The sequence below is a fragment of the Vitis vinifera genome, chromosome 16 (assembly GCF_030704535.1).
Source record: "Vitis vinifera cultivar Pinot Noir 40024 chromosome 16, ASM3070453v1".
Classification (NCBI taxonomy): Eukaryota; Viridiplantae; Streptophyta; class Magnoliopsida; order Vitales; family Vitaceae; genus Vitis; species Vitis vinifera.
The window spans coordinates 25,572,773-25,587,202 of NC_081820.1; the positions used below are offsets into that span (position 1 = coordinate 25,572,773).

The 14,430-nt window shown below is 31.0% G+C and overlaps 2 protein-coding genes across 2 annotated transcripts; one reads left to right on the forward strand and one right to left on the reverse strand.

The window, feature by feature from the left end:
• Positions 1–940: 940 nt before the first annotated feature.
• On the reverse strand, positions 941–4,754 carry LOC100248236 (LEAF RUST 10 DISEASE-RESISTANCE LOCUS RECEPTOR-LIKE PROTEIN KINASE-like 2.1). Its single transcript, XM_002272095.5, has 6 exons — positions 3,973–4,754; positions 3,840–3,887; positions 3,692–3,715; positions 3,242–3,295; positions 2,752–2,772; positions 941–2,241 (listed from the first exon to the last, which is right to left on the reverse strand). Exons 1-6 carry the CDS (start codon positions 4,703–4,705, stop codon positions 1,118–1,120), a joined length of 2,004 nt encoding a protein of 667 aa, XP_002272131.3. The 5' UTR covers positions 4,706–4,754; the 3' UTR covers positions 941–1,117.
• A 1,360-nt stretch (positions 4,755–6,114) lies between these two features.
• LOC100243119 (rust resistance kinase Lr10-like) lies at positions 6,115–9,773 on the forward strand. The gene is made up of 3 exons (XM_010648309.3): positions 6,115–6,924; positions 8,367–8,393; positions 8,506–9,773. Exons 1-3 carry the CDS (start codon positions 6,252–6,254, stop codon positions 9,615–9,617), a joined length of 1,812 nt encoding a protein of 603 aa, XP_010646611.1. The 5' UTR covers positions 6,115–6,251; the 3' UTR covers positions 9,618–9,773.
• The last annotated feature ends 4,657 nt before the right edge of the window (positions 9,774–14,430 follow it).

Below are 14,430 nucleotides of genomic sequence, written 5' to 3' on the forward strand. Positions count from 1 at the left end.
TTTAAATTAAAATGGATCATATTTTTAATATTAAATATATTTTAAAATTAAACATGCTATCATAATATTGTTCTAAAATAATACATAATGAAACTTAATAATAAATGTACACTTATAAAATTTATATATATATATATATATATATTTAAAAATAACTTTAAAATGTTACTCCTTATATCATTTTTTTTTAGTTTTTTTTCTGATATTTTTAAAATTTTCATTAATTTTTATGTCATCGATATTTTGTGTCAAAATATCTTTTGATATATCTCCGATATGTTCACAAAATCAAAATACCGATATACCATAATTATTGATATTTTTATCTTTGTGTGCAATGAATTACAAAAATTATTAGAGTGTGAGAGTTGTAGGAGACCATTTTAAAATTTTGAATATTTATTTGCTCCTACAATTTTATGCTTATAATTAATTATAATAATAGACATACCATGGAAAGGTTTAAGCTCTCAAATTGTTGCATCTTTGTTAATTCTCTCTCTATTAAAATGCAACTTTTAATTTGAGAGACTGATTTAAAGTGTGAAGAGTGAGATTAGAGTCCTAATTAAATTTCAACGAGTAGAAATCTAAGAATGGAGAAACCAAAGCATCCATTAATCTAAAGAACCATACATGGAATGGTGCAATCCAATGTCCAAGAATGTTATTGAATTGTAACATTTGGAGGGGGCAAGGATATTTCTCTAACAAAAACTATAAGTAATTACTTACAAAAAAATTGTTGTAATTGGCACTATTGATCCTTGAAAGCCCATATTACTACTGGCAACAAATTCATAACAAAATAGCTTACTTGAACATCTACAACCCCAATAATTATTTTTGTAGAATACCTGGAAAAAAAAAAAATAGAACTTAAAAGGAAATGAAGGATTTTCTTTGATAATTTTAAGGGCAAGCAAGAAGACTTTTCAAATTACATCTAAAATGATATTTTATTACTTGTACATAGCCTCACTTACAAGGAACCAAACTATTGTTTGAAGAAGAAACTTTATCTTATTACATAGACCGATCTCATAGAAACCTTACACATAAGACACAATCACACATTATTATTGGATCACAAAATAAGTAATTAGATGGTGTAGTACTACCTTCCATTTAAGGTAATTGTACCCATGGAATTGGATGATGAAGTTGATGCCTCTACCATGAATTGCTCATGATTATCAATAGACCATAGAGTTGGCTTAGGAGGCATTTTCAAGAGTTCAACCTCTCCTTCAAGCATCTCCAACGCTTGGCTCATTGAAGGACGATCTACAGGCTTCATTTGTATACACCATAGTGCAACTATCACCATTTTCCTTACATACCTTTTTTCATCCTCAGTGGCATCTCCCATTTCCATGTCCTCTTCTTGATCATAATTGTTATAAATCCACGATGTGAAATACATTTGACTTGAATGTTCTGCAAATGTGTTAACATTTTTCCTTTTCCCTACCATTTCCAATAACAACATTCCAAAACTATAAACATCAGCCTTAAATGATACACCTCCAATGTTTTTGTAGAACAATTCAGGAGCAATGTAGCCCAAGGTTCCTCTAGCAGCAGTGATGGATACGATACTATCATTTGTTGAATATAATTTTGCAAGACCAAAATCTGAAACTTTTGGTGTGAAGTCTTCATCAAGAAGAATGTTGTGTGGCTTGATATCAAAATGGAGAATTTGCATGTCACATCCCTGATGTAAGTATTCAATCCCACGTCCCACTCCAAGTGCAATCTTGTATAATCTTTCCCAATTCAAGGGAATGTTGTTTCCTTGGTCAAGAAAAACAAACTTATCAAGAGACCCATTGGACATGAAGTCATATACAAGAGCCCATTTTGATCTCTGTATACAAAATCCAACAAGTCTCACAACATTAACATGATGAATCCTTCCAATTGTAGCAACTTCATTGATGAAATCTTGCCCATTAGCTTTTGACATAACTAACATTTTTACAGCTACAATGCGACCACTTTGGAGTTTTCCTTTGTACACAGAGCCAAAACCTCCTTGACCTAATTTATTCTTAAAATTATGAGTCATCTTTTTTAGCTCCGAATATGAGTATTTGATTGGCTGAAGATTTTTATGGCTATGTAGAAATTCTTCAATACCATCATCCAATGATAAGTGTCTTCGTCGAAACTTGTAGATTAAATAGACAAGCAAACACAAAATACCAGGTATGGCCCTCCCGATGATGATCATGCCTATAAATCACGTGTTAAAAATATCAATAAAAAAAATAAAAATTAGAGGAAGGTGTATCATCATCTACATTCAATTATCAAATCCAAATAAGATTGTTTAAAAAGTCATTTCACCCATATAATTGCTTATTGGTTGACTCAATAGAAAGATGTTTTTAGGTTTCCAATCAATATTGTATGGAATGAAAGAGAAAATTTGTTTAGTTGCTTAAAATTGGGAAATGGAATTGGATGCCCAATTGTCAATTTGGTTGTACTCTAAATAAATTTAAAATTCAATACATAACAAATTTGCAAAAATATATAATTTCATTTGAAATTAAAATTCTGAATTTCATAAAAATGGAATTCCAATTTATATTTGTACAACCAAATATAGAACAACAAAACTAGGCACCTTTACACAATCTTCTTTGAAAAAACTTCTAAAAGACTAAGGCAAAATGAGTTCTAAAAAAAAAACATAGTATCGTTTGCAGCAATCTATTTATTGAGATTTGAAAGACTTACCTATGTATCTTATTATCCAACCTGCAAAAATAAAATTAAAAAAATGATTAAATTAAAAAACAAAAGATTTGCATATATTACATATTAAAGATGAGCAATAGACCAGTATAAGACAGTTATTTTTATTATTATTTATTGATTGAAAAGCAAGAGAGATGGATATACAAGAAAAATTATTACGATTATTATAGCTATTTAAAAATCATCTATACTATTATTAAGTGCGCATATAAATTATGTGTATTATTAATTATCAAGTTGACTAAGAGATTTTCTCCTTCATCTAAACATTTATTATACTAACAGTTAATAATAAAAATAAAGTAGCAGTTTACTTACTTGGATTATCATCAATAAATAAAATAAATTATTCAATCACTACATAAATGAGAATCTCAATTATATATATATAACACATGGGATTATTATTATTATTATTATTATCCAATTTATGAAAATCATATGATAATAGAAACTCTAGAAACCTTACCAAGGTAAAGTGCAGTTTCATAGTGGTAGTAGTAGTTGTATCTTTCTCTTACATCTGCATGATGAAATCAAGTAATTAAATTATGTTAGTGGTAAAAGTTGAAGAATCTTATGCATTTTGTTTTCAAATCCTGCATATTGACCAATTAGATAATGATAATTTATCTTGAAAAAGGAAGAAAATAAAATGGAGAACCCACAATGGTAATCACCAACTAACTAAACCGCATAATTTCACCCACTTGGCTCTCCCTTTTTTTTTTATTTAACTAAAAAGTGATTAATCCTCTGTCTTTTTGAAAAAAATGTCATGACAACAATTCTACTTTTAACAACACTCCTTTATTTATTTCCAAATTGGAAAATCCAGTTTAATGGCATGCTTTATTCAAATTCAATTTTACACTATCAAAGCAATGCTTCATTCAAACAATTGTTAAGTAGGCCTTACCGTTGCTTGAAAAGGTGCTCCGATCTGTTAATTAATAAACAAAAAAAACACAAATTAAATTTAACATGAAAAAGATATAGGACAATAAAAGATAAATTTATCAAGAAATAAAACATAAAAGATAAAAACTTGACTCCCGGAGTCTCACCCCTTAAAGATTCCAAATATTCAGAGAACCTATACCCAAAAGAGTACCCTGCAATATTAAGCCAATTAAGCCTTTTTGTAGGAAGCAAAACAATTAAATAAAATAAAATAAAAAACATTTTTCATACTCATACATTTTACGGTATTTTTGGTCCAATCTAGATCGCAGTATGGCCCTTTCATATGGCATTCGCTTTTGCAACGGAAGGGCAAGAATGAAATATCAAGCCCCTGAAGAAGTATTTCTTGCAAATCTGACCTTGAAAGATTGCCGGGCTTCAAGAATTGAGTAATAATAGTCCTGCTAATGGTGCATGAATACTTAATATCATTCACCAGCAGGGAGTCTCCTCCGCCGACTAGTGCATAAACATATGCTTGTGAGGAAGATGAAGTCACATTGCTTCTGTTGCAAGGAGTGATAGGAATATAGTTGCCATCACTTATTGGCTGCTCGCAGTTCATCAAAACCGTGGTATTGGTCGCTTCATGCGGATTCAAAAAATATGCTCTCTTATCCGAACGGAATATTTCTCTTGTCAAGGAATACAGAGGAGCGGAGAAACAGTTGCCCTTTTCCACCCCTGGATCCACTACCCGAATGGTGTAGTTAACGTAGTTGATATCGGCAACATAGTATTTCCCATGCTCCAGGTTTACCACAGTACGATTGTTTTCGCAGACCAATTCATAGTCAGGATCACCACACCCAGACGGATCACCTTTCAATCGGAAAGGGTTGCTGATTTTTTTAATATCTCCACAAGAAGAAGGCCTGCATGTCTGGTTTCCATTAGCAGCACAAATTGCAAGCAAGAAAGTGTGGAAGACTGTTAATGCCACAACTTTTGTTTCTCTGAGCATCATGACATTTGAGAGAGATACTGAGTTGGAATTCTTCTGCTTTTATGTTGAATTTAAGAGAAAGGAGACTTATTGACCGTCATAATCAAGTGCTTTGATTTTTCTGTATGTGGATAACTGCACATTGAAGTAACGGATAGCCACCCCTTGTTCATGATAAGGTTCACTCTACTGCTTTGCAAGTTGCATTTTGACACCTTCAAGCATTGCCTGTTCAACAGGGAAAGACCTCTAAATATGTCCACATATTGAAAACCAAGAATCACTATATTTGATATAGTAATATTTGAAGTTAATTTCAAAAAATAAAAAATAAAAAGGATCTTATAGCTGAATTAGCAACTTTCCTCGAAGCTTAAATGGACCATAATGTATACCAAATTAACTTTATATAAATATATGAATAATGAATTATGCATTGTATCATGTTAAGTTACCACTTCTCTAAAAATTTGAACCTTCTATAAGTTTTAGATACACAATATATACCAAGTTAGATAAAATTTTCTTTATAGAAATGACTTCGCATTTGATATTAATCATAATTATTAGAATAATCTTTTGTAGTTTTTTATTATTTGTATTTTAAGTTGTATTTCTCATCAAATTCCTACATCATATCAAAATTTGATTTTTTTGAAAACATACAAAAAGAAATTAAGCAAGACAGTACATTTAGATTGAAATTATAATAAATGAAATATTATTAAATTTTAGAATAGGTTCTATGCTTAGGTAAAAATGTTTTTATATTTTTTTGTTGGTCTTGACCATTATGACATTTGAGAAAGATACTAATTTGGAATTCTTCCATTTTAATTTATGTTGAATTTAAGAGAAATGAGTTGCAATTATTCAGCCAACTGGCTAAACCACCTTTTGGTCCCCATTTTGGTGCAATTTGAAATAAGGGTAAAGCATACCAACCTTTGGTTCATGATCAGATTCACTGAATTCCTTTGCAAGTCATGTCTGACAACTTCAGTCATTAAAGACTTTTGGCTGAGAACAACGGGAGACCTCTAAATATGGCAACATAATGAAAATTAAATATCATGATGTATAACCAAAATTAATTAGAAGTTTTAATCAATGTCATCCAACAATCTTTAGTTATTACAGGTTTGTTATTTGAAAATTCAAAATCTTGACTCTAAATGTGTGGATACAAGTGAAGATGGCAAGTAGGAATGGAGTTTCCAAATCTTCTATCACTTGAAAAGTTCAAATCTTGATTCTAAATGCATGAATAAAAAAGTCTAGGTGATGGCAAAGTTATTATCTTCCTAGATCCTCTATCCATTGAGAAGTAAAAATCAATTACATATCATATAGAAAATTATATGTACAAATTAAATGGAATACTTAAATTTGAAAGAGAGAAGATGATTGACTGAAAATGTAACACCACAGTAATTCTCCTTCCTAGAATTCTTCTCTATAAATTTTCAGGCTAATCTCCTCTCAATATTTGTATCCCCCTTTCCACTTTCTTTCCTATCCCTGAGATTTCTGTTCTTGGCAAAAGTCACAACTTCCTTCCATAAAAATGGATCGATCTCTCTCTTTATTTTTGTTCTCGTTTCTGACCTTGTTTGTGGAGATGAGAGGGGGCCGAGGTGAGTGCCCGACATCAAATCGTTGTGGCGACCAGGGTCCACTCATCCAGTTCCCTTTCCGTCTAAAAAGCCAGCCACACCACTGTGGATACCCGGGATTTGTTTTATCTTGCACTGAGAATAATCAGATCATGCTGGAGCTGCCAGATTCGGTAAAGCTCTTGGTGAAGAATATAATCTACAAATCCAGGGAAATCATTGTCCAGAACCCGGATAATTGCCTTGAGAGACAGCTTCGAAACCTTAGTTTAGCTTCGTCCCCCTTCCAGTTCAAATTTGAGGGGGACGTCACCTTCTTCAATTGTTCCTTACTTAAAACGGCAGAATCATTTGCTGCTCACTTCATCCCTTGCCTTTCTATCCCTGGTAACCCAGTTTATGCCGTTGACTCCTTCTATCCTCTCCAAAATATGGACCTATCGTCTTGCCGCAGGCTTTACAACGCTTCAGTTGGATATCATGTCTTTACGGATTATACATTCAATGGAAGTGCGTTTTCTTTGAAGTGGCCGAAATCAATATGTGGAAGCTGCCTACGAGGAGGACACATATGCAGACTGAAAAAGAGTAATAGCAGGGAACCAGAAACTGAATGTATTAAAGGTACTTTATGTATCTCAATTCCCTATTCATCTTCTTTTCATCTTTCATTCCCGCCTCATATCCTCTACAATGATCTAATAAACAAATACTCCATTTTGGAATTAAAAAGCCATTGCAAAGGATATGAGCTGATAAATTCTACTGATCGAGTTTCTAAGCTATGGAAAGTAGAACTAAAATCTTGGATGGAATTTACTTTTTATTGGGATTCTGAAAGTCTGAAAGATAAAAAATAAAAAAGAAAAAAAGAAAAAAAGATCAATTTGATTACAACCAATCAAAGTACTATATGTTTACTTACTATTTACATGAGGATTTTTTTTAAGTTCTAATCATTTTGCCTCTTTCACCGAAATATTTTGTCTATATTAGGTCATAAATTGAAATAATAATTAATTAATGAAAATAATTTTATACATTTTTAAACTATTGTCTTTATGCAAAAATGGTAACAAGAGTAAAGAAATTATCAACCATGAATTTTTGGGCTAAAGTTTTATATTGTTTCTTTTCTTTCTTCAAATTTTTAGAGCCCTGAAAAGTTATAAGGAAATAATTGGACAAAGAGCTAAATGTTTATTTTGGAGTTAATTTTTTGAAAAATTAAAGAAATATAACAACAATGTTAAAAGTTCTTTTGTAATGGATTCTTTTCTAACTACTTATGACAAGTACTTTTTTTTTTTTTTTGTTTCTCCATACTTTTCCAACAATGTGAATGTAAAAATGCAAAGTAATATAATTGATATTCAACTATTCATTTTGGATTTTGGAGATGTTTAAGGAACTAAAAGAAAATTACTAAAGATTGTTTAAAATAGATTATTTTCTCATTTATTGTTTCATATCCAAGTAGAGAATACTAACCTCCTTGGTAATCCATCTTTGTTGCAACTCCCAATAATGACAATTGTGTAAAAATTTTCATAAATATCATTTTCCTAATTTTAATGGGTATCCACATGCATGGATACCTTTGCCCTCTTATCTAACATGAGAAGTTATATGTTAATGGTCAATCAAATTGCCAAGTGTCATAGAATTCACCAATTGGAATCTCACTATATATAATGTCATAGGATAAGAGTAGAGATTTGTTTGAGATAGAGTTTTATTTTTATTTTAGTTTTTTTTATAAAATAAGGTGAATTAGTGTTGAGGGCTTCATTACGACAGTAAGTTATTATGAAACAGAATAGTTTAACTAAGATACATAATAGATATTAGAAGGGTAAGTTTTAATCTCCACTACAAGTTAGAATGGAGTTACCAGTAGAATTGGTACTCAACATGTAGACTATAAGAAAGAGACCCAAAAGATAGGGTTGAAGCCTAGAATAAAATTAAATTAAAATCATATCATATGCATGTAATTTAGCATGATTTTGTTAATTCCAAGAGCACAACAAGATAATTATTATTATTTTTTAAATATTTTACAGGTGTATCAAAGCAAGCAATGGTAACAGGTAATATTTTATTTATGCATTTTTATTATAGAAATAAGGATTCTTAACTTGGTTATTCTATCTATTTATTTAAATAAAAAAAGTTTAAGTTTTCTTCTTTTTATGTTTGTAGGCACAATCTTTGGTTTCTTTCTACTTGTGTTAGTAATTGCTATGTTTTATCGTCTCTATAGCTCAGATAAATTAGAAAGAGAGAATGGAATAAAGGTTAAAAGGTTTCTGGAAGACTATGAAGCTCTCAAGCCCTCAAGATACTCCTATGTTGATATTAAAAGGATTACAAATCAATTCAAAGATAAATTAGGCCAAGGAGGTTATGGAACAGTGTACAAGGGAAAGCTTTCACATGAAGTTTTTGTTGCAGTAAAAATCCTTAATAATTCTCAAGGAAATGGAGAAGAGTTCATTAATGAAGTGGCAACGATGGGTACAATCCACCATGTTAATATAGTTCGCTTAGTCGGATTTTGTGCTGATGGATTTAAACGAGCTCTAATTTATGAGTACTTACCAAATGAGTCATTAGAGAAGTTCATATTTTCAAGAGATGTTAAGAACTATTCACTCAGTTGGAAGAAACTTCAAGAAATTGCTATAGGTATAGCGAAAGGAATTGAGTATCTTCATCAAGGTTGTGATCAAAGAATCATCCATTTTGATATCAAATCTCATAATATTTTACTTGATCACAACTTTAATCCAAAGATTTCTGACTTTGGTTTAGCCAAATTGTGCTCCAAGGAACAAAGTGCGGTCTCTATGACCGTTGCAAGGGGAACAATAGGCTACATTGCTCCAGAAGTGTTGTCTAGGAATTTTGGGAATGTGTCTTATAAGTCAGATGTTTATAGTTTTGGAATGTTGTTACTTGAAATGGTTGGAGGGAGGAAGAACATTGATGTTAGTGTGGAGAGTACTAGCCAAGTATACTTCCCAGAATGGATTTATAATCATTTGGATATAGGGGAAGAATTGTATATTCGGATTGAAGAAAAAGGAGATGTTGAGATTGCAAAGAAATTAGCAATTGTGGGACTCTCATGTATTCAATGGTTTCCAATGGATCGTCCTTCCATGAAAATTGTGGTTCAAATGTTGGAAGGAAGAGGCAAGTTAACCATGCCTCCTAATCCTTTTGCTTCAACAACTCCAACAAAGACAAACTTGGGCAAACCAGGAAGTGTTTTTCAACAAGAGTTAGCAATCATTTCAGAAATAGAGTAAAATAATTGCATCAAATTATTATGAATGTGTAATTTTATAAAAATTCATATTGTAGTTGTTCATCATCGTAGCATTTCTATTTATATTTCTGTTAATTGAACAAATGATTGTACACAATGATTATACCAGTGGCTCAATTGATGTTAGATTCTAGAAGTTCTTGTTCCCATGTAATGTATTTATCATGTATGATATTTTAATGAATATGTCCAAGAATATTCTCACAATCCAAATTATAGTTTAGCTACACACAACTCTAGAGATCACCTTTCAATCAAGAATAACTAATGTCCATCACATTCAAGATAGATAGTATTGCACGAAATAGCAATAGAATAGATCTAGGAAACTTGAAAATAAGTCTCATCCACTATGTCTATATGGAGTTTCTTTTGCTTTTTTTTTTTTTTTTCCTTTTTGCCTTTATCACTTTTTTATTGGATTGAGAAGTAAGACGAATAAGTTATGTAATGACTAAATAAAGTTGCTCCTTGAGCTAGATTATATTACCCAATAACTTGATAAAGTATATAATCTTTTGCTTTGCACTAAGAAGCAAGAGTTTTCAAACAAAAATTTGGCCTTTAATTTATGACTGCAATTTAAAAAAATTAAGCTTAATTCTCTACCATCATTTCCGTACAAAGCAAGTGGCTTTACCTTTAGAAAGGTCTCATATGGATGCATTATCAAAGACAAAGTTCATTAATATTGAAATTTGGGGATGATTGATCATCTCCTTACCTCTATCACAGTTCTAATGCTAATGGAATATCCTCAAAAGGCAAAGGATCAACCTCTTTTTAATGCTAAGAAAATTTATTTAGTGGCTATTTAAAATGAGATATTTAACCAATACAAATTACCAATGGATCATATGTACGGTAGACCATGAAATTAACCAATGAGAAAAAAGGAAAAAAAAAAAGGACTCAATAGATTATGTAATAATAATAATAATAATAATGGACTCAAACTCTCTCAATATATGGTATATATTGTTTAACCTAAACAATAAAAAGTCCAGTGGCTTAGGACGTTGATGCAAACAAGCTTGTCTTAGCCGAGGGGTTTGAGGGTTCCTCCATGTGTTTAAGATCAACTGCATTTAGGGCAAAACATCAAATCAATGGAACAATCTACTCTATCTGATTGGGCCAAGCCCAATGGAAGGTCCATAGGCGGAGCTTGGATCATGTGCTACTCAGGCTGGGTTGGGCTTGATACGGGGTTTGATTCCAACTTTCTATTAGTATACAGGACATAATTTGACCATGAAAGCCCAATAAGATATTTATTTTCCTTGTTTTGTGCTTTTATATTTTTTATAAATGTTTATAGTAATTAATTATACTATAATCATATCAACCATTATAACTATTTTTGTTTTTAAATTTTTTGTCCCACTATTTCAGTATTTCTAATTTTATTTGATAAATTAATTCTTCTTTATCATCTATAAAATCTTTACTTAAACTTATTTCATTATAAGTTTATTTATCTATTTTTCTTCTTGTTTATTTTTAAAACTTTCATGTCCTTATTTATATTTTTCATAAATATAATTGTAATTTAAACAAAAAAAAAAAAAAAACTTAGAGATATACCAAACAAAACATACACTTCTTCAATGGAAAAGTGACACAAAATTAAAATATAAATTCTAAAGAATTAGACTAAATTAAAATAAATTTAGAAAAATTTAATTGATACCAATGACTAATAGTTAAACCACTTAGATAATTTTTTGATAAATTTTATTTTTATAATATAAAAATTATTTATATAATAATGAAAAAAACTTTGGAACGTTTTCTTAGTTCTTTTAGAAAATTTTTTATTGAAAATTATTAAGGTAATAATGAAAACTATAAATTATCATTCTTTCTTTTTCTTCTTTACCCTACTGCAAGTTGCTACCTCCATATCCAGTTAGTCAATTCTTTTGAAGGTTTTTCTTTGCATTTGATAGACTTTAAATTCTTTTGCAACGAGCAATGTGGAATGGGCAAGATGTAGGAAGAGGTCATGACCTTCTCAACTAAGCTTCATCTTTATGGAAGAGTAGGTCATTTCCAGAAAGGGAGAAGGAAATTTTTTTGGTTTTGTCTTTCTTGACTGACCACAAATGCCACCAAATTGAAAAATGAAGTACTATCTTTGATGATGGGTCATATTGAGGCCTTTTTAAAATGTAAAGCTTTGTAGGAAAAGGATAGTGGGGAATTAAGTTAAATTTATCAAAAATTATATTCAAAGCTTAAATCCTGATCTTCCTATGATCAAATAATGTTTAAGGAAAACAATTTTTTTATATTTGATTTCATTATTAAAAAAAATATAAAGAAAATCAAATATAATTAAAATTAATTTAAAAATTATTATATAATTTTAAGTTATTTAATCATTATATAAAAAAAATTGTGTAAAATTAATTTGACCACATAAGGTTTAACCATTTCATGCTTTTTATATAAGGGGATCCTTTAAGTTGTCTTATTTCCATGAAAAGACTATCAATTAAGCTAACTAATCTAAGACTACCTACAAGTGCTCCAAGCTTGAGAATTTTCAGCACAAATACAATTTAATTAAACCTAGAGCTACGTACTTATTAATTGGACCTCCTTGTGAAATACTTAAAACTCTCACTCCCCATTTGCTTGCCAAATTGTAGAATTGAGGGCTTAATAATGGTTCTCTCAAGTCAAAATAGTTTTAATTAAAAATGAAAAGGTCCAACTTACAAAATGATTAAATCATTAATTACCCGAAATGAGGGGATCATTTTTTGGGTAAAGAAGAGGTCCAAAGGGCCCCCCTTTCCTTAGCCTAATCCACTACTCAAAAGGCATGAAGATTGAATCACAATTAAGAGCATAAGAAAATGAGTATTAAAACCTAAGGTTCCAATTCAATATCGCTTAAACCAAAGCTTATAAACAAGTTTGTTCGGACACAATCAAAGAAAAGGATTTTAGGACATTAAAAAACAATTACAAAGTCCCAAAAAAGTAGGCAAATGAATGTGGCAACCCAAGCTCCAGCTGCAACAAGGTTTTCTTCCCTCAGGCTCTCCCAAAGGAGCAATCCATGAACAATTGCAAAATAGCTTTTTATAGGTTCTCCAATGATGACCTAGGTAGTGTACCACATGGAGACATAAAAATAAAATGAGAGATCCAATGGGGTCTTGGGAAAAATATTGCATGTTAGTGCCTCAAGACAATATTACATTATATATTGGACCTTGCAAGAGGAGTTACAGCCCATGCATAAATCTATGCCAAATTACAAACATATGATATCATAGGAGAGAATGCAAGTAGGTAAAATGCTACATATCCATGGAATTGTATAAGGAAATATGATGCTTCTATTGGATTGTTGATATGATACTCAATTGACATTTCTTCAGGGTATAGAGTAGGCTTAGGAGGCATTTCTAACAACTCAACCTTTCCTTCCAACATCTCCAAGGCTTTGCTCATTGAAGGGCGGTCTATCGACTTCATCTGTATACACCATAGTGCAACTATAACCATTTTCTTTACAAACTTTTTTTCATCTTCAGAAGCATCTTCCAAGTCTATATTCTCTCCTTGATCATATCGGTCGTAAATCCATGATGGAAAATATATTTGACTTGAGTGCTCTGCATTTTCATTCACATTCTTTCTTCTCCCTACCATTTCCAAAAATAACATTCTAAAACTATAAATATCAGCTTTGTATGAGACACCTCCAATGTTTTTATAGAACAATTCTAGAGCAATATATCCCAATGTTCCTCGTATAACAGTGAGAGATACTATACTTTCATTTGTCGAATATAATTTGACAAGGCCAAAATTTGAAACTTTTAGTGTAAAGTCTTCATCAAAAAGGATATTGTGTGGCTTGATATCAAAATGTAGAATTTGCATGTCACAATCTTGATGTAAGTATTTAATCCCACGCCCCACTCCAAGTGCAACCTTTCCAAGTTAAAAAAGGTGTTGTTTTCCCCTTTAAGAAAAATAAACTTATCAAGAGAGCCATTGGACATGTAATCATATATAAGTGCCCATTTTGATCCTTGTACGCAAAATCCAATAAGTCTCACTACATTAACATGATGAATCCTTCCTATTGTAGCAACTTCATTGATGAAATCATGTCCATTAGCTTTTGACATAATCAAAAGCCTTTATAGCTACAATGTGACCGCTTCGAAGTTTTCCTTTATATATAGAGCCAAAGCCTCCTTGGTCTAATTTATTCACAAAGTTATGAGTCATCTTCTTTATATCTGAATATGAGTATTTGATAGGTTGGAGATTTTTGTGACTTCGTAGGAAATCTTCAATACTATCATCTAATGATAGATGTCTCCTATGGAACTTGTAAACCAAATAGGCAAATAGACACAATATCCCGAGTAGAGTTCTTCCTATAACTAAACACAAATCAATTGTCAAAGCAATATATATTTTCAAAAAAGAAACAAGATATCACAAATAAAGTTAAATCCATCAAATACAAATGGCAGGAAAAACCATTCTACCTTCGTACCAAGTAAAACATGTGGTAGTGTTGTTAGAGGGGCAAGTGAAGTAGCTACTTTAACAATCACTTAATGCACCTAAAACGGATTTTTCACCAAGCTTTTACAGCGTATTGTTGCTTGGGGAGCAATTTGATGGAATTACTAATGGGTTGAGTGGCAGAAAAAAATAATATATTGTTGAATGCATAGGACTGAGGCCTTGGATAAGAAGATCCCAATTTCAATTCAATTATTTTGACTTCTTTAGATGTTAGTGGAGTTTAA